Source organism: Microcaecilia unicolor, chromosome 7 (genome assembly GCF_901765095.1).
Source record: "Microcaecilia unicolor chromosome 7, aMicUni1.1, whole genome shotgun sequence".
Classification (NCBI taxonomy): domain Eukaryota; kingdom Metazoa; phylum Chordata; class Amphibia; order Gymnophiona; family Siphonopidae; genus Microcaecilia; species Microcaecilia unicolor.
The window spans coordinates 125,110,639-125,131,027 of NC_044037.1; the positions used below are offsets into that span (position 1 = coordinate 125,110,639).

General features: G+C 45.3%; 1 protein-coding gene across 1 annotated transcript in view; it reads right to left on the minus strand.

The window, feature by feature from the left end:
• The window catches only part of PELO (pelota mRNA surveillance and ribosome rescue factor), a 368,678-nt gene that overhangs the window by 110,810 nt on the left and 237,479 nt on the right, over positions 1-20,389 (minus strand). The window contains 1 exon segment of the mRNA XM_030210814.1: positions 1,033-1,106. Within this exon segment, the coding sequence (XP_030066674.1) occupies positions 1,033-1,106 (74 nt within the window).

Sequence of the window (20,389 nt, forward strand, 5' to 3'; positions counted from 1 at the left end):
AGCGGGCCAGTGATCACTGGGGGAGTAAGGGGGGGGGGGTCATTCAAGGTACTTTTTTATGGCTTAGTCATTATTAAAACAGGTCTAGCTCAAAATGCCTTAGTTTTTGTCCTGGACATTTTTGCTTTATGATTGAAAAACATCCCAGGTCTTAGGAACACCCAAATCTCGCCTTTACCCACACCACACACCCTTGAGATTTAGATGCAGTACAGATGAACTGCACAGAAAAACATCTGGAAAATGAGTTTCAAAAATAGAGATTTGGAACTTTTGGTGAGAAAAATATTCAAATGCTGCTTTATGCCACTTTGTAGATGATTTTCTCTTTTGAGAATGAGCTCCATAGGCACTAATGTGTCTTCATAAAATAGTTTATTTTATTTTTTTATCTTTATTTGTTACATTTGTAACCCACATTTTCCCATCTATTTGCAGGCTCAATGTGGCTTACACAGTACCGTAAACGCGTTTGCAAACAGAAGCCCAGTTACAAAATTACCTTCTAAATTTTAACTCCATGCCTCAAGTTCTCAGGTTATAGAGAGTATGACACATGGATGTTATGCAGCCCAAACTTAAGACAAACCTCCATTTATTTATTCTAAAACTCTCAAATACTGCTTCTCTAGTAGTAACTGATCAAAACTGTGAATAAATCTAAAAACAAGATGGATAAGACCAACAAGGAAAAGGTAGACAAATTTTACAGTTTCAACTAACAGACAGGCCTTGGGATTAGACAGGAGCAAAACTGGTTATCTTTTTCATGAAGTTAGAAACTTAAGCTGTACCACTGCTGAGGACAGCTACAGAGAAAGTTAGAAATGCATGATTTCTACTTAGCATGCTTGGGTTAACAATGTGAGCTCCAGGTTCCATCCACGGTCCCCCACACCCATAGTTCCTTCTTGCCCTTCTAATTGTTTCTCTTCACACCTTTTTTGACCCCTATAACATTTTTCATCATATTATGAAAAACCTCCTTATGCAGACACTTCCAGTGTCCCCTGCCACTTTCAATCCCCTTACCCATAGAAGGCTCGGTCTGGTTCCTGCTGAAGCATCTTGTAGAAATCCTCCAAGGTTTTCACTTCTCCAGCTGCCTGAGAAGGCAAGTACAGCAGGAAAAAAAAATAACATAAGCACAAGGAATTATGGGATATATTGCATACACCAAAAGTCCTACACAACAGAGACTGAAAACATAACCAATATACACTCTAGCTTAGTGAGGTTATTTTCTGTGATGATATGCACAGAGCTAAGCCCATTTGGAGTCACTGCTCTCTGAGACAAACCAATAAGTATTTAATTCCCTTGATAAGATATATAATCATGGAAACTGTTTTTAAATAGTGCTGTTACATGTTTACAAATCAACAAAGAAAGTTGGTTAGCCCCTAGCAAAAAAAAAAAATCATAACTTCATTTATCAATAAACAGATGTGACTGTTAACCAAGCATTTTCATATGCTCTCAAATTATCATGTGAGCCAACTTAAATTAATGAGGCAAACATAGTAAATGACGGCAGAAAAAGACCTGCACGGTCCATCCAGTCTACCCAAGAAGATAAATTCATATGTGCTACATTTTTTATTTGTACTGTCCTCTTCAGTGCACAGACCGTATAAGTCTGGCCAGCCCTATCCCCGTCTCCCAACCACCAACCCCGCCTCCCAACCACCAGCTCTGGCACAGACCGTATAAGTCTGGCCAGCCCTATCCCCGCCTCCCAACCACCAGCTCTGGCACAGACCCTATAAGTCTGCCCAGCACTATCCCCGCCTCCCACCACCAGCTCTGGCACAGACCGTATAAGTCTGCCCAGCACTATCCCTGCCTCCCACCACCGGCTCTGGCACAGACCATATAAGTCTGCCCAGCACTATCCCCGCCGCCCAACCACCAGCCCCGGCACAGACCGTATAAGTCTGCCCAGCACTAGTCCCGCCTCCCAACCACCAGCCCCGGCACAGACCGTATAAGTCTGCCTAGCACTAGCCCCGCCTCCCAACCACCAGCTCTGCCACCCATTCTAGGCTAAGCTCCTGAGAATCCATTCCTTCTGCACAGGATTCCTTTATGTTTATCCCACGCATGTTTGAATTCCGTTACCGTTTTCATCTCCACCACCTCCCGCGGGAGGGCATTCCAAGTATCCACCACCCTCTCCGTGAAAAAATACTTCCTGACATTCTTCGAGTCTGCCCCCCTTCAATCTCATTTCATGCCCTCTCGTTCTACCGCCTTCCCATCTCTGGAAAAGGTTTGTTTGCGGATTAATACCTTTCAAATATTTGAACGTCTGTATCATATCACCCCTGAGCTAGGTTTGCTTTTCACATATACACTCACCCAGGGTCCTACTTTTCCTTTCAGCTATTTCATTTTGCACAGATATTCCTGTGTAACATGACACTGCCTTGTCTGCATCAGCTCCATGAAATCTCAGAAAATCTTCAACTTCCTTCCCAGTGAACTCACCCACATTGTCAGTTCATAGTGTGAATGATGTGCACTGCAATTTGTTGCTTGCCGTGGTGACACACTCCTGTAATTTGTTTAGTGATTTATCTTGCTTGTGGCCCAAATATTAATGTCAGAGTAGAATGCAGACACTGTACTGCCTATCTGCAGCAGGTCTCACCCTGGAAATAGGTGATGATCCCCCCTGTTGCCTTGTGTTTTAACAGATAAGTTCCCCTTCTAAATAAGAACACATGGCACGTCTTTTACTGGTACGCTCAATGTGCCTCTGTGTACATTGCTGCATTTTAGAAATCCTTGAAGCATACTTAAAATAAGACCTATGAGGTCAATGAAGTCAATGAGGCATTTTACTTACATAAACGGCCATGATTAAATAAATCACAGTACATTAAAAAAGAAACTGATTCAAGCCTTTCAGACAATGATTCCCGCATCAAGAATGTTCAGAAATGTAGCTCATACTACCATGACATTATGCTCCTGCCAGGCTGGTAAACAAAACAACAAAAAAAAGATAGGTCCTGGAGAAGGTGTGGAAAAGTGTGGACATTTATTTTTAATATAATTTTTATTGGTAACTTCAGAAACAATCTGCATTACACAGAAAAAAGACCAAACAGATTAGCAGTACAACAGTATGGCATGGCATGTGTGTGAAAGCATTATTTCTACTTCTGGTTCACAAATATTCTGTGCCTTTGTTGCAAGCCCCCATGCATCCTAGGTGGTTTCTCCGGTGCCCATGAGGGGAGGATTTTTATTGTGTGTCAATTCGACTGTTCCTGAAGGTGTGTGTGTGTGAGTGTTTTTTAATTATTATTATACAAGTAACCCCCTCCCCCCACCACACAGCCTCCATTCCCTACCGCCAAAAACCAGTTTATCTCAGAGAGACAGCTGCACCAAAGCTTCCTGTAATTCGTTTTCCGGTCTCTCTGATTTTTGCTTTCCCCACAGAGTTCCCATTAAGCCATTTCTTTCATGTTCTCTTTCCACACTTTCAATTCTGGTGGAGATTAATCCATCCACAAATGCATTATCCCTCTTTTTGCCAACAAGAGGGCAATAAAGACAATTTTATATTGTTCTGGAGAGAGGCACTGCTCAACTAGCATGGCTGCATATTCTATAATTAGTATTGCATACGACCATTGCACCTAAGTTTGCAAGACTTGAATAAGTATCTCCAGGACCCCTGTCCAGCAGTTACCCAACTCATGACAGTCAACCAGCATGTGTACCAGTGTACCCTTCATACATCTGCACTTCAGGCATTCATTCATTTATTTATTTATTATATTTGTATCCCGCACTTTCCCACTAAAAGCAGGCTCAATGCGGCTTACATAGTAATAGGTAACACAGAATTTTGTTATGTAAAGTAGGAAATTAAGTATAACATAATAGAAGGATGGATGGGTAGTAAATGGATGGGTAGGTAGGTAGAGACAGGTAAGCCTGCCCACAAGCCTGCCCATATACCTGGTGTCTGGTCATAAGTTCTGTGTAAGATTTTAAATTGCAATTATTTTAATTATGCATTCCTGGAACTCTGAGCTACATTCAAGAAACATTCTTGCATATCCTTAGCCATAAAAGCTTCCGCTCGGTCCATAGACCATTTGCGAACAAGGAGATGCATAAAATGCTCCTCCCTTTCCTCTCCGTGTACTCAATACCAAATGGTGAGAGTTCACAGACAACAGATGTAAGAAAATGATCTATTTTTAAGAATCCCCCTCCCCAGCATTTTGCCGCTTTTCTTCTGGTAGTATTGTCTAATTTGGAGATATGTAAAGAACCTTTAATTCAGAGTGGCCCACCCCTTTTTTAGTTCATTGAAGGTAGGGAAGCTTCCCTTACCTAATTCCTCAGTGTGACCCAAATAATTGCCCTTTCTAAACTGTTCCACACCCCACCTATGTCCTCCCACACCTGGGGGAAATTCAGAGTTATTCCAAAGAGGGCAAAATGCCCAATTATCACGCCCCTTTCCTATTTTGACTTCCCACCATTTCCAAGCTCTTTTCAATGGGTCCAGCCACAATTTACAGATTCCCACCCACTCCAGATCTCTCTGCCACACTCTTAAAGAAAGACATGCCAGAGTGTCATATGTTTCAGTGCAATTATCAAACAAGCATGTGAGAGCGTAGCATGCCCCCCTTGGTGTGGGACCCACATATCCATCTCAAAAATGCAGCTACATTATAGAGATGGAGATGTGGTCAGTGGCGTAGCCAGACCTGACATTTTGGCTGGGCCCAGAGCTAATATGGGTGGGCACTATATATATATGAGAGAGAGAGAGAAACCCACCGGTGCCTACATGGCACTGCAGAGACCATCCCCACCCAAAAATCCACCAAAATGAGAGAAAGACTACTTTTTAAAAATTAAGCTAGCTTGGAACTATTAAAATTTATTGTTGGGGAATTTTTGGGTGGGGATGGGCTCCTCATTGCCCTAGGCAGTGGAACGTCTACCTCCCCCCCATTCAGAAGCCCACTACCAGACCAGAGCCATCATTTTGATTACAAAAGAGTAATCAAAACGCTGGCTGGTCATGGTGGTAGGCTTCTGGGTGGGGGTGGGCTCGTCACTGCAGGGCAAAAAAAGGTATATTTTAATCATTAAATATATACATTTTTTGCCCTAGGCAGTGAAGTGCTTACCCCACCCAGAAATTCCACAACAATAAATTTTAATAGTGCCCAGGCCCCAGCTAACTTAATTTAAAAAAAAGTTACACGATGATGTTAAAATTATGATGTAAAAAAAAAAAAAGCATTTAAAATTTTATTACCTGCAGTGCTGGGCTGGGCTGGGCTGGCAGCTGCTTGGCAGTAAAGTTGCACCACGGTTCGGTACTGTCCGAGACTGGAACTCGAAGAACCTTTCCCACGTTTCCAGGCCAGGGTCAGGCTCGCAGTAGCTGCTCCATGCTCAACCCTGCATGCACGTGCATCTACTTTTTAAACCTGCCCTGATGGCCACGAGCCGGCGAGCGGAGCGAGGCTGAGCACACCACTGCGCACAGCCACATCATACTATCATTCCGCTGCCACGTAGGATGGAACAACCAACAAGCTGCGCGACGCGACCTGCATTTCGACTGCCCGACTCACTGCCGAGTCTGCCTCTGCAAGCCTGAAAGGTAGGTGGGCTGCAGCCTGGAGATCAGCTGAGCGGTGCTGTCTGCCGCGGTGGTACGCTTCGCGATTCACAGTAGAAAACGTGAAAAGGGCTGCTTCAGTGTGCGCTTGGGTGGGCAGGCCTGGGCCTACCCAGGCCCACCCGTAGCTACGCCCATGGTTCTGGTAAGCTTAACCCTCTCCTTTCCTTGCTCTGTGTCAGTATCCAGAAGCTAATTTTAGCTCTCTGGGCCCTCCAAATAAATGTGCCCACTACTGTTTGATACATGTGTTTGTCTTGTCTCTGATGGGTAACATCTACAAGGGATAATGTATTTTGGGAGTATTACTATCTTTACTAAGGCTCCCCTACCAAATAATGAAAGGGGCAACTCATTCCTTTTTAGAAAGGACTCCCGTATTTTAGCTAATTTATCTGTGATGGTGTGTTGGTACACCTTCGCCCAATTTGCACTACAACACCCCAATGTATGAGGAACTGTGGTAACGTAAAGGATGTACAAGGTTTTGTTATGGGGAATGCTTCTGACGTACCAAAATTAATCGAGGCTAGAGAAGGAGCCAAATTGTTGGATCAGCTTTATGAGTGTACACACGTTTTTCTGGTGTTACTGTGAATAAGTTGACTCTACACTCCCAAACCCTTGCAAAATAGCCAAGCTTCTGATCTATATGGCCAGGGGCTCTAGGACCTGAACAAACAGAAGGGGAAGAAGAAGACAGCACTGACGCATGCCTCTTTGCAGAGAGAATGAGTTTGTTCTTTTCTTATTAATACCTGGGCAGTGGGGGCCCTATACAGGATGACCAGCCATTGCTGAAAAGGACCCACAATGCCATATTGTTGCACCACACAGAATAGGTATTTCCATGTCACCTTATTGAAGACCTTTTTCCACATTTAAGCTGCTAGAATGTCGTCACCTGCACTACTCTTAACCTTCCTTAGGGCCACTAATACTTTCAGAACATTTGAGGATGCAAACTGTCCTGGCAAGAATCCTACCTGTAGAACCACTCAGATGCTCTCCCAGGATTGCAGTTAAAAGTTTCATGTCCTGGTTAAGGAGTGATATGGGCCTGTAAGACCACACCAGTTCTGGGTCTCCCCCTGATTTGGGGAGGACAACCACATATGCGTGGCTCTGTTCAGGCAATAAGTCACCCCCTCTGCTAGAAATCTTCACACACAGCTGCCATTGCAGGTCCTATATGTGTCACGATTGTGACTGTTTTCCTTGGCTGTGCTTGCCTCGCCCTCTGGTGGCCGGCGACGGTGGTTGTCATAGACTGTCTTGCTGTCTCCTTATACATTCCAGACTTTCTTTCCGGTCCGGTCCAGAGATTCTAGCCCTCCAGACTTGGTTTGAAGTTTGGCAGCTAGCCTCACCCTTAGCTGCCTTGAGATTGCTGCAGCTGAGCCTCAGCTGCTGATGGGCTTTATTAATCACCTGGAAACTTTCTGCTTGGCCTTTGCAACGCCAAAGGTCCAGGTTGGTGTTTGTGCAGTTAGCACTTCTGCCTTGTCTTGCCTTGTTTCTTAGTTAAGTGTTCCTAGTCTGTGTTTCTTGCCTGTTTGAGTCTCCTGAATCCTGTCTTGAATCCAGCCCTGACTGCTCCTTCCCTGTCTGCTTTTGGCTTCCTTTCCCTTTTGTTTGTGTACCTTGTATCCTGCCTGTTTGAGACCCCGTATCTTCTATCCTGTTCTAGCCAAGCTTGTGTTTGTATCCTGCCTGTTTGAGACCTTGTATCTTCTATACTGTTCTAATCAAGCTTGTGTATGTATCCTGGTTGGAGGGTTTTGCCTGCTGATGCCACTCCTCGTCAGCAGCCCAAGGGCTCACGATTCCAGACTATCCTTGAGAACCTGACAATATGGCACCACAGGATTTTACAGAACTCCGGGTCCATGCTGTCTGGTCCTGGGGCTTTGGCCAATTTAAGTTATCCTATGGCCTGCTGGATTTCCTTTACCTCTATAGGTGCATTCGGCATTCACAATTGCTCCTAACACCGGCAGTATTTTCAAATTATTGAAAAACTCATCTTGGTTCTCTATATCATAAAAGCCTTTAGTATATAAATCCCAATAAAAGCTGACAAATTGGTCCATAATATCTGTCTTCCTAGTAAAAGGTCACTGATCCCACACCCTTGATTCGTGTAACCTGGAATAATTTACTAGATGGCTGCACTAAATTGTCTAGCAATTTCCATGCCTTGTTTCCCCAGTAGTGAAATTTATATTTGTATGCATGGACGTGTGGTGCATGTTGCGTTAAAACATTATCTACCTTAGTACCTTCTAGTCTAGTGGGGACTAGCAGGGAAACCGCCAGAGCTTACCTGTATCTGAGAAATCTGAAATTGTTGGGTGGGATTTTTTGTACAGTGTGTGTGATGCATGAATGATTAAATGAGTGTGGACTTCTTATAGCTGCGGTTCCAGTTAACGCGAGTTCAACTGGCCAGCGACGGAAGGAAGCGATTGTTGTTTGTCTACCTTATGTCTCTGGACGTGTGGACCCCTTACCACACTTCCAAAAATTTCCCTTCCTTTCTGTGTGTTGTAACTGTAAGCATTATGGGGGGGGGACATCGTCTAGTCAAACTGGTACTCCCCTAGATTGTATGCTTAAGAATTTTAAGAAAGGATTTTTAGTTAATGATTATGGACAGACTTTAAGCTTAAGTACTCTAAGAACCTTGTGTGAAGTTGAGTGGCCATCTATGGGAGTGGGGTGGCCCCCTGGTGGCAGCTTAGATATTGACGTAATCCGGAAGGTCTACAGCATAGTTGTAGGAGAACCAGAATATCTTGAACAACTCCCCTATATAGATTCCTGGGACAGCCTTGTGACTGACCCTCCCTCTTGGTTGAAAACTTATATGGGATCTCCGGTAAAGTTCATGCTGGGCCGCGTTCAAAGAAAGATTATTAGAAAATCTAAACTGGAGGAGGGAAAGAGCCCCAGGAAGCCTACCACCCAATCGGTGGCTTCCGCCCCTACCCTGTCTGAGAAACCCATACTCTCTGATGACCCCTCAGATCTTGAGCCACCACCTTATGGCCCATTGTTGGGGTTCCGCTCCACCCCCAGAGATCCACGGCGTCCAGCCCAAGTCTCTCCAGCACAGGCTTCTCCGGATAGTTCCTCCCCTTCTGTGCAAACCCCGCCACATCCTAGGTTGGACATTTCAGCCAGCATCTACCCTCCTCTGCCACATCCTTCCCTGCTAACCTCCCATGACCCACTTTGGGCCCCACTCCCTGACTCCTCAACTCCCGATAGCCCAGCCTCTCCCTCTAGTACCCCTTCCCACTTATTAGGGGCCCTGCATCCCTTTCAATGGACTGAATCACCTGTGATCACCTCTCAGTCTATAAGTACCCCTCCCCATCCCTCAGGGGTTCAACACACCTCCCCTGAATGGGTTAGACCCGCTGCAATCACGTTTGAGCATGATAAGAGGGTAGCTCCTAGCTCTACCTCAGGTTCCATTCCCACCTCCTCGAGAGCTCTGCCACTCCGTCAGGTAACCACCACTCGACCGGATCCTAATAATCAGGGTCAGGTTATACAGGCCTACCAGTATGTACCCTGCAGAACCACCGATCTCCTGAATTGGAAGACGCATTACCCCTCTTATACTGAAAAGCCTCAGGCGGTGGTGGATCTAGTGGCTAGTATTATGGCCACCCATAACCCAACTTGGACTGATTGTCAACAGCTCCTCCTGACCCTCTTCACAACTGAGGAGAGGCGGAAGATTTTACAAAATGCTGAGGCCATCACGCGAGCGCGTGTCCCCGAGGGGACACAGGACCCAGAGGAATGGGTTAAAGCTCGGTTCCCTCGCGCAGCTCCAGCTTGGGATTCAAATAATGGGCAGCACTATGAACTGTTGTCTGGCTATTGCCGGGACTTGTTGGAAGGTATGAAGAAAGGCATAAAGAGGCCCATTAATCTGGCAAAGGTCTCTGAAATTCTCCAAGGGGCAACTGAATCCCCTGGGGCCTTTTTAGAGCGACTAATTGAAGCCTACAGAACATACACCCCATTCGACCCTGAGGCACTAGAAAACCAGAGAATGGTGAATAGTGCATTGGTGGCCCAGAGTATGCCAGATATCCGGAAGAAGCTGCAGCGTCAGGAGGGATTTGCAGGGATGAATACCACCCAGCTAATTGAGATCGCAACAAAGGTTTTCGTTAATAGGGATCAGGAGATGCGCCGAAAGGCTGACCGGAAGATGCAGAAGAAGGCCGACCTTTTGGCGGCAGCCATTACTAATTCCACCCTTAACCGAGGTCGACCTCTAGCCAATGGGAAGCCAAAGTGGGACCCCGGACCGCCAGCCCGGCCTCGAGATTCCTTCAATCAATCCCGGCCACGAGGGGAGAATCCCAGACCACGATTGGAGAGGGATCAGTGCGCCTACTGCAGGAAAAGAGGGCACTGGAAAGATGAATGCCCCCAGAAGCGCCAGGGACTGAGAAGGGGACCAGGAGATCGAGGAAGCCGAGGCCGAGTTAGAGAGGGAAGGTATGAGCCTTCTGAATCTGACATCATTGGGATAGCCGAGATGGCAGAATGGGATGAATAGGACAGACCGGGTTCCTACAAACTGGGCTCCCAGGAACCCATGGTCAAGCTAACCATAGGGAGCCGCTCAATTCCATTCATGATTGATACAGGAGCTGAACATTCTGTTGTGACGGAGCGATTAGTGCCTGTGTCTGGAAAAACTGTCCGAGTGGTGGGAGCCACGGGGGTGCAGAACCGGAGGCCCTTCCTGACGACCCATAGATGCCAATTAGGCTCACACACAGTCACTCATGAATTCCTGTATATGCCAGACTGTCCAATCCCTTTGTTAGGCCGGGACCTGCTGTCCAAGCTTAGGGCCCAAATTTCCTTTGACTCAGATGGCCAGACTTCAGTCTCCTTTCGGCCCCCGACATCCAGCCCTAAGGGCATATTGAGTTTCTGCTGCCCCTTGAAGAAGAATGGCGGCTGCATCAGTCGCATGGCCAAGTTGACCTACCCCTGGCCTACAGCTTCCAGGTCAATGGGGTATGGGCAGAAGATAATCCCCCAGGGTTGGCCCGAAATATTCCCCCGTTCATGTAGATTTACTTCCAAGTGCCCGGCCAATCCGTCTTCGTCAATACCCAATTCCCCGAAAGGCTCTGGAAGGGATTCAAGCACATCTGAATCGTCTGTTATCCCATGGAATTATTCGACCTTGCCAGTCTCCATGGAATACGCCACTGTTGCCAGTCCAGAAGCCAGGGACTGAGGACTACCGGCCAGTCCAAGACTTACGAGTGGTCAACAAATCCACTATTTCATTACACCCTGTAGTGCCTAATCCATATGTCCTGCTGGGATTGATACCTTCTGGAGCTACCCATTTCACGACACTGGACCTAAAAGATGCCTTCTTTTGTATTCGGGTGGCCCCCGCCAGTCAACTGCTTTTTGCCTTTCAATGGGAAAACCCAGTAACAGGACGGAAGCTTCAGTATACATGGACCCGCCTGCCACAGGGGTTCAAGAACTCCCCCACCATTTTTGGGACTGCCCTAGGACAAGACCTTAAGACTTTTAAATCTGAGCCTTCCAGGCGAGTTTTACTCCAGTATGTAGATGACCTCCTGATTGCAGCAGTGACCCAGGAAGAGTGTTTCGAGGCTACCAGAGAATTGCTGGAGTTACTCTTGGATGCGGGCTATAAGGTCTCACGCTCGAAGGCCCAACTCTGTCAGTCAGAAGTGAAGTATCTGGGCTTCTGCATTTCCCAGGGAAGTCGGAGACTGGATGTCAGTAGGAAGCAAGCGGTTGCTGCAATTCCCCAACCCAAGTCCAGAAGGGAAGTTAGGGAATTTCTGGGAGCAGCCGGATTCTGCAGAATTTGGATTCCAAATTTTGCACTGATGGCGAAACCCCTTTACCAGGCCACAAAGGGGGGTGAAAAGGAACCATTTGAATGGGGACCTATTGCTCAACAATCCTTCATCGCCATAAAGAAAGCCCTACTCCAAGCCCCTGCGTTAGGCCTTCCTGATGTGGAGAAACCTTTCTCACTGTATGTCCACGAGCGACAGGGGGTTGCTCTGGGTGTGCTGACCCAGACGATGGGATCCTGGCAGAGGCCTGTTGCATACCTGTCTAAACAGCTGGATGGAGTGGCTAAAGGATGGCCAGCCTGCCTGAGGGCCATTGCAGCAACAGCCTTACTGGTCCAGGAAGCTGACAAGTTGACCTTGGGGCAAGGACTGGTTGTCGAAGTCCCCCACGCAGTTCTCACCCTCATGGAGTACAAGGGCAACCACTGGTTTACAAATAGCCGCATGGTTAAGTACCAAGCCAGCTTATGTGAGAATCCACGGATACACCTGGAAACAGTGGCTACATTCAATCCCGCCACTCTTTTGCCAGCATCTGAGGGACCACCGGATCATGACTGTATCCAAACCATGGATGAAGTGTACTCCAGTCGACCAGATCTCAAAGATGTTCCTTGGAGGGACCCAGATGTAATTTATTTCACAGATGGAAGTAGTTACGTGGAGAACTCCAAGCGATTGGCAGGCTATGCTGTGGTGACAGAGGATAAGGTGATAGAAGCAAGGGCCCTGCCCCAAGGAACTTCAGCCCAGAAAGCAGAACTTGTGGCCCTCATACGAGCTCTGGAGCTAGCAGCAGGACTGGTGACCAACATTTATACTGATTCCAAGTATGCCTTCACAACTCTACACGCTCATGGAGCTTTGTATAAGGAAAAGGGACTCATAAATGCCGCAGGCCAACCTGTTAAGTATGGACCCGAAATACTTCAGTTGCTAGAGGCCGTTTGGGCCCCTAAAAAGGTAGCTGTCATTCACTGCCGGGGACACCAAAGGACAGATACTCCAGTGGCCCGAGGGAACCGCCATGCTGATCGGGTGGCCAAGGAAGCTGCTCGAGGACCCCCAGCAGGTACTGTGACCCCCCTGTTCCAAATTGAACTGCAAGAATGGACGCCTATGTACACCCAAATGGAAGAGAAATGGGCTCAAGAAGAAGGGGCAGTAAGGAGACCTGATGGTTGGTTACATCTCCCTGATACCAGAGTTCTGGTGCCACGCCACCTAGCTTGGCCTGTAGTGTCTCAAGCTCATGACCTGTCACACTTAGGGAAAACAGCACTAGCCCGCCTACTCAGTCGAGTAGTGGTCCTAGAAGGATTGGATAGTCTGGTTGCCACTGCTTCTGCCCGATGTACTCTCTGTGCCCAGAATAATGCTCATCAGGGACCCCGTATTCCACCAGGAGTTCAGTCCAGAGGACTAACACCCTTTGAGTCCCTAGTCATAGACTTCACAGAAATGCCCAGGAGCGGTAGGCTCCGATACCTCTTGGTCATGGTCTGCACTTTCTCTGGGTGGGTGGAAGCATACCCTACAGTCACTGAGAAAGCCACAGAAGTAGCTCGAGCCCTCCTTAGGGATGTCATCCCCAGGTATGGACTGCCCCTTGCCATAGGCTCAGATAATGGTCCCGCTTTTGTTGAAGCCACACTTCAGGCCCTGTCCCGCGCATTGCGCATTACCTGGAAATTGCATTGTGCTTACCGTCCCCAGAGTTCAGGGCAGGTTGAGCGGGCAAACAGAACCTTGAAAAATAGCCTAGCAAAGATTTGTCAGGAAACTCAACTGAAATGGCCACAGGCACTGCCACTAGCCCTCTTCCGCCTCCGATGCACCCCAACTAAAGGAACGGCCCTCTCTCCCTTTGAAATTGTGTATGGGAAGCCCCCAGCCATTTTGCAGGGAATTAAGGGAGACATAGGGACTTTAGGGTCTGCCCAGGTGCAGGACCAGGTAGCCCTCTTGGGCCAGATAATTTCTGAGCTTCAGTCTTATGTGAAAGAAATAAACCCTGTCCCCTTCCAGGCTCAGGTACATTCCTTCCTGCCAGGGGATAGAGTTTGGGTGAAAGACTGGAGGCTCCAGCCCTTGGGGCCCCGGTGGAAAGGACCTTTTACTGTTTTGCTTTCTACCCCTACAGCTGTGAAGGTCGCAGGGATAACTCCATGGGTCCATTGGTCTCGAATTAAGTCTGCTGACCAGACTGAGCCCAGCACGGATCAGACGGAGCCTAAACAGTGGAGAGCAGAAAGTGATCCCGCGGAGCCATTGAAGCTGCGCTTGACCCGAACCAAATAATCTACTAGCTGAAAAGAAGGGTCAACTGCATACCGCAGAAGCTGCTGGAATTCGGCTTCATACTGAGACTCTTTCTTGTCCTGATTCTGGCTTTCCTGGAATTTGAGAGCTTGATCCTTGTCAGTTGAGGTTCTATCCCAACTGGTATAAGAACTCAAAGACTGAGAACATTATATTAGAGTAATCTGTGACTAGCACAGACTGTTGGAATATTATTGCTTGATTAGTTTGCTGTATTTGTTTTAGATTAGAAAGAAAGAAAATGTTAGTAGTTTGGGTGCTTTTGTTGTTTTCTACTCCTTGCCTCCTTTTTCCTAATACCCCAACTCGCTCCAACCTTTGGCTACATTCTGTCCAGGAACTAATTAGCCAGGCAAAGATTACTTCCCCTTGTATTGTGTGTTCCCGATTTTCTCCTTATACCACAGATGTCCCAGCTGTCCCTGTCCCTGTGCTGCTTACAGCTCTTATACCTCCCTACTTTTCGAGTTCGGGTTCTTGGAGCCAGGATTATACTTGGTGGTCTTTTTATAATGCAACCTCCCCCTCTGAATCTTCTCTACGGCCAGTCTTTACGTCTCCCTATCCAGCTTCTGGAGTGTTTTGTTTAACAAGAAACATCTCAACTGTTCTTCCCATTTCTTGTAACTATACCAATGTTCTCCCAGAGAAGGGGGAATCTGTGTGGGTAGTCTCTCCAGGTACTCCTATGTGCCCTATTACCGTACCTGCAGATTATGACCCAAGTGATTATCTGGCTCCTAAGCGTACCACTGAGAGGACCATAGTGTCCCGTCCTATTTTCTACTTTCATAAGTCCACGGGGTATGAAGAGTTTGAAACAAGTGAGCAGCCTGTCACAATTGGGGATTGGCACCTATGGTGTGCAAAGTCTCCATATCGTCTTCGTTCCCCCTGGGATAGGGGCTCGCATTATGGGCATCCTAAGTACCTTGTCCAGCCTGAGCCAACATTTATTGGGAACTTCCCTCACCCTCTCCTTGGCCATTACTGGCTCTGTGATAATGTCCTCCACATGATTCTTCCCCCCATGTATGATTTTTGTGTATTGGTAACCTTGAATTATTTTCCTAAAGTTATTCCTCTCCTCAGACCACCATCCCCGCACCGCTCTAAGCGAGAGGCCTTGTCCTTACCTTCCTCCGTTGCCACAGAGGATGAGGCGATTGAATTAGCCCTCCAGTACATCAACTCTACTTATCCTCTGACTAAAAAGAGACTTGTGGCCCTTTCTGCCACGGCCTGGATTCCAATTGGGGGCCCAGTAGCGGGTATCACTGAACTAGGCATGGCTACCCGGCGACTTCAGTCCCTACTCCATGTTTTAGTCCATGAGCTGAACGTGGTAGTCAACGCATTGCAGGATCAAATTAATGAATTAAGTGTAGTTTCTCGGTATAACCGTATGGGCCTTGACTACCTCTTTGCAGCCCAGGGTGGCCTCTGCACAGTGCTCAATTCTTCAGAGTGCTGTACTATTGTCATAAATAGGACGCATGTAGTTAGGCATGCCATGGATAAAGTCCTACAACTGGCCAGCCTTAATGTGGAGGATTACCGAGGAGGATTAGACCTTACCTCCTGGTGGTGGTCATTGACCTCATGGATACGTCCTCTGTTCATTTTCCTAATAGTCTTAGTTTTAGCAGGATTGTTGTTTTGTTTCTTGGCCTCATGTGCTTCGGCAGTATGCCGTCGGACCTTAACGAGTAGGGTAATGGTGATTCACAAGCCTATTCCTAGACGTTATGCCCCAGGAGGAGGTATGGAGTTGGGATCACTATAATCCCCAGAGTTTGAGTTGTGAGACTTATCTCTGCATAAGCTGATTTTAGTCTCAAAGGGGGGAATGAGGCAGCCTGGACAGAGAAATCATATTTGTTAATTCTGTTTAATTTTGGTTCAGTCCTGGAAAGTGGTAGAATGCCATCTGGGTTTAATTACTCAGAAGTCTAGCTTTTGCTAGACTAGAGGTTAGAAAGGTCAGTGAGAAATGAAACTTTCTTTGTCCCTTTTTGAGTGATGGATTGTTCATAGGTATTATTGACCACATCTGGATGCCATTCTGAGCAAGGCATACTGGACAGTTTCGCAGGCAGTTTAAAAGATTAGACTGAACGCTGTTTAGAAGGAGGTAGAGTAGATTTAAATAATTCTAGATAAGTTAGATTTTGTCTTATAAGGAATTCTGATTTCTGCTTATTTTAAAATATGTTTTATTCTGTTTAATTAATAAGTTCTATTTCTATGTAGAATATCTTTTCAATTCAGTGTTACATCTTTGTCTGACTTTTCAAGTGAGATTTGTCTGCAGTTTAAGAGGTCATCATCTGGTTTGAATTATCCACAGTCCTAGCTAGTTCTGTGTATGAAGCTAATAGGTGAAAGAGGTCAGGGAAAGTCAACTCTTCTCCTTGATTGATTATAGCTAAGTGTAGGACTGGCCTTCTGAAAGTAATAACAAACCATGTCTGTGTGCCATTAAGCAAGACTCGCCCCTTGGCCCCTTGACCCCTTAATGAATGCCAGAGTCCAGTTAGCAGTTAGTATGAAGCTATAACTGGGAATCTGAGAATTTAATAATAATAAAATGCAGGAGATAGGTGCCACATTGTCTGGTTTGAGAGGCCCCAGGTCATAGGTCAGTTTAGGAAATATCTCAAACCTATGTAACTGATATTTTTGAGTAAATGTGTAGAGATAATTAGTTCAAGACAGGGTAATCAATCTATTCTTTACCATCTGGTGAGAAAGGGGGGCTAGAAGGGTTTAGGACCCTATATAAAGGAGAGCAGAAGCAGCTTACATTAGAGAAGGAGTTGAGACGAGAGAGACAACAGACAGGAGAAGACAGGAGACACAGAGAGAGCTCAGAAGAAGAGACACAGAAGGACAAGACACAGAGAGAGCTAGAGCTGATGTCCTACTTTGTTTGCTGGCAAATAAAGAAGATTTCTCTCTCATTCTGGTGTGTGGTGTTTGACTCCTGAAGTACCACAGATTCTGCTAACAATAGTGGTAATTCCTGCAACATAATCATTTCACTGTCGTTTTGGGCTGAACTGTTGTTCCATATAGGGTATCCTGGTGCTTTGTTACCATCTTCTTGCCATTAAAAAGATTCTTTGTGATTATCCCATTCTTGTTTTAAACCCATTTACCGTACCATTTTTTAAAACTCAATTACTTCCTTTGGGAGCTTATTCCATGTATCCACTACTCCTTCTGTCAAAAAATATTTCCTGATGTTGTTCCTCCTTGGAGTTTTATATCAAGTTTTGCCATTTCTGCTCCTTTGGAAAAGGTTTCTTTGTGCATTAACACCTTTCAAGTATTTTGATTGTCTGTATTTTCTCCTTTCCTCTACAGTATATTCAATTAATATTCAACTGGTGGCGGTCAGCATATTTTAAATGCTGACTGTTGCCAGCTAAGTTAGATCCATTCACTGCCAGGCCTTGTCCAGGCAGAGTTACTGAATATCTGGATCCCAGCAGACTGTTGCTGGGTGCTCGTACTTATGCATGTCCCGACAGATATTCAGTTAGGAACCGCACAAGATTTGATGGGGTGGAGGAGTAGACTAGTGGTTAGTGCAGCAGACTTTGATCCTGGGGAACTGGGTTCGATTCCCACTGCAGCTCCTTGTGACTCTGTACAAGTCACTTAACCCTCCATTGCCACAGGTACAAATAAATACCTGTATATACTATGTAAACTGCCCTGAATGTAGTTGCAAAAGCCACAGAAAGGCAGTATATCAAAGTCTCATCCCCCCCCCCCCCCCCCCACCTACAAAGGACCTGGCTGAATCTTGGCTGGGACCTATTTAAGTGTCTCTGTCATTTCCTCTCTTGCCCTCCCCCACCCCAACCTTCCCCTGAGACAGGCGCCTCCAAACTGAAAATCAGTTAAATGCTGCTGAATATCAGTGGTTGGCATGATTTAAATGGGCAGGTGGCTCTTGCTTTGAAATCTTACCATAATATGTTTAGGTCCTGAAGTCTTATGACTTCTGCAGTCCCAGCATTATTTTGGCTTTTTCTCTGGACCATTTGCAGCCTCACTCCATCCTTCCTGAGATGTGGTCTCCAAAACGGAACACATTACCCTTAAGTGAAGTCTCCTATAATGATCTGTACAGTAGCCTAGCATTCCTCCGGCTCTAGCCACCTTGAGATAATCAGACACTATCATCTTAAGGACTCTTTCTCCATCAGTGCATATCAGCTTCTCCCTCCCTGATACTGCTGGGTAGCCATTACTGAATCAGGAAATATTCAGATATTTGATAATAAAACTAAAGTTCTTTATTATGAAAAAGAGGCTCAGTAAAACAGCGTAGCTCTAGAAATGTTTTTTTCTTGGGTTTCTTCAAGAACAGAGACATTCAAACAGTAAATTAATTATACTATTTTGATTACTGCTAACCTCATTTGCTCTGTGTTTAGAAAGTATTTTTTAGTGTCTAGTTTTGTTGCAGGATTGTACCTTTACTGACTTTTAATGGATTTCCTTTCCTCTATCTTAAATTTAAAAAAAATTGTAAACCAAAGTGACCTGCTTTCAGAAATGGCAGTATGTTAAATCTTTTAAATAAGCAAACATATATGAAATGTTTTAAAAAGAGGTGGTATGGTACCAGCAAGATATTTCACCTTCAAATACATTTTAAACATATTCAGAAAAATGGTGCTCAAAGTTCTAAGAAAAGTAAAGAAGTGCAAATCCCCTCTTCTATAAGTATTTTCCAGATCTTCTAATTTAAAGGCAAGTTTGCCCTCCACAAGGGCTGCATTCATGGCCTACAGGATTGCAAAATTTCTCTCAACCCCCAAAATCTAGTTTTATCATTCAATAAGATGTCTTAACTAATTTGGCTATTTTCTCTAAAAAAAAAAAAAAGTACAAAATTGGTTCATGGACCATGCTAGCAATGACACTACTGTCCACCATATTTCCTAGAGAGACAGATTCAGGAATATGTGGTGGCGGAACCACACACTTCACCAGTGAAGGCAATGGGACTAAAGCAACTTCAATCATTGTTGTTGCAATGGAAGTCCAAACTCACTATCCAAATGTAGCAGCAGAGTTCCAAACTCATAGAAGCTGAGAAACTGCCTATTAGCTCCTTGATCAATTCACTGGCATCTGCTGATATCAGTATCTTGAGACTAGTCTCCTCAACAGAGGCCTTCGAATTGGTTGTGCCTGTTGAATCCTGACCCCTTTACTAATCGCTCAGTCCACACAGCAGGAATAGATTGTTTACTTACCACCTTACTTACAACACAAAACAATGCCCAGAAAAGTGATTTTAGCAAAATCTAGCAGAGGCCAGGTGAAAGCTCGGCAAATTGGCTATCATCTCTCAGAGCATCATAATGTAACCAAATTGGGGACACAATTTGAAGGACAGAAAATGATTTAGATGCTTCCCAGTATCTTTGGCTAGCAGGAATAAAACCAAATATTGATCAAAATCAAAGAAGAAAGTAAATATTCTAAAATTGATGCTATAAATCCATTTGCAAACAAATGATCTAGCCAGAAACAGCACCTCGGTACAATACAGAGTTTTCCAAAATTCATCCTCCAGTCAACTTCATCACATTGCTCTAAACTTGAGGTAAACAAGGCCTTAGATATACAGGTGGCTGGGGCAATTAATGGAACAAGAGGCTATACTGTAATGATGGACTACATCTCTCTGTGGCAGGAATAAGAATCCTGAGTAAAAATTTCAAATAGGTGTTTAAACTGGAGCAAGGGTGTGGTAGATGGAAGAGAAGCATTACAACAGTGAAGAAAATAAGAAAAATCATTGCAATTCATTCACCAGCAGTAAAAAGGGAAGCACAGACCATTAAAAATCAAGTTATACAAAATAAAAGCAAGTCATCCAAACATTGCTAGAAGGCCAGGAGCACAAATACTCACTGTCTAGGCACTAAAGTCCTTAATGGTTGAAGTGGACTTGGACATAATAGCCATAACACATACATGGTTCAATGTATCCCATATAAGAGATACAGCCATATCTGGCTATAATCATCTGTTTTGGATGGGATATGGATAGAAGAAGTGTGGGGGGGGGGGGGGGGGGGGGGGGGGGGGAAGGGAAGCAGGGCTGGGAGGTTGTGGAAGAACTCTGTTAAAAATATTAAAGCAGCTGAAATGCAGGAGTGTAGAGAAAGGGAAGTGCTGTGGATTGCTTTGGAAAGAGGAAACAGAATTTCTATCCACATTGGTGTACTCTGCAGATCTCAAACTGAAAATGCAAGAACTGGACAAAGATCTTATCAAATATATTAAATAGGTTAGAATGAAGGGAGAAATGGTGTTAAGAGACTTTAATCTCCAATGTTCAATTTATTTGATATACCGTAAATAGCAATTGACATCTTAGCGGTGTACAAAGTCAAACTATATTTTATTTTATTTATTTTATTTGTTACATTTGTACCCCACATTTTCCCACCTATTTGCAGGCTCAATG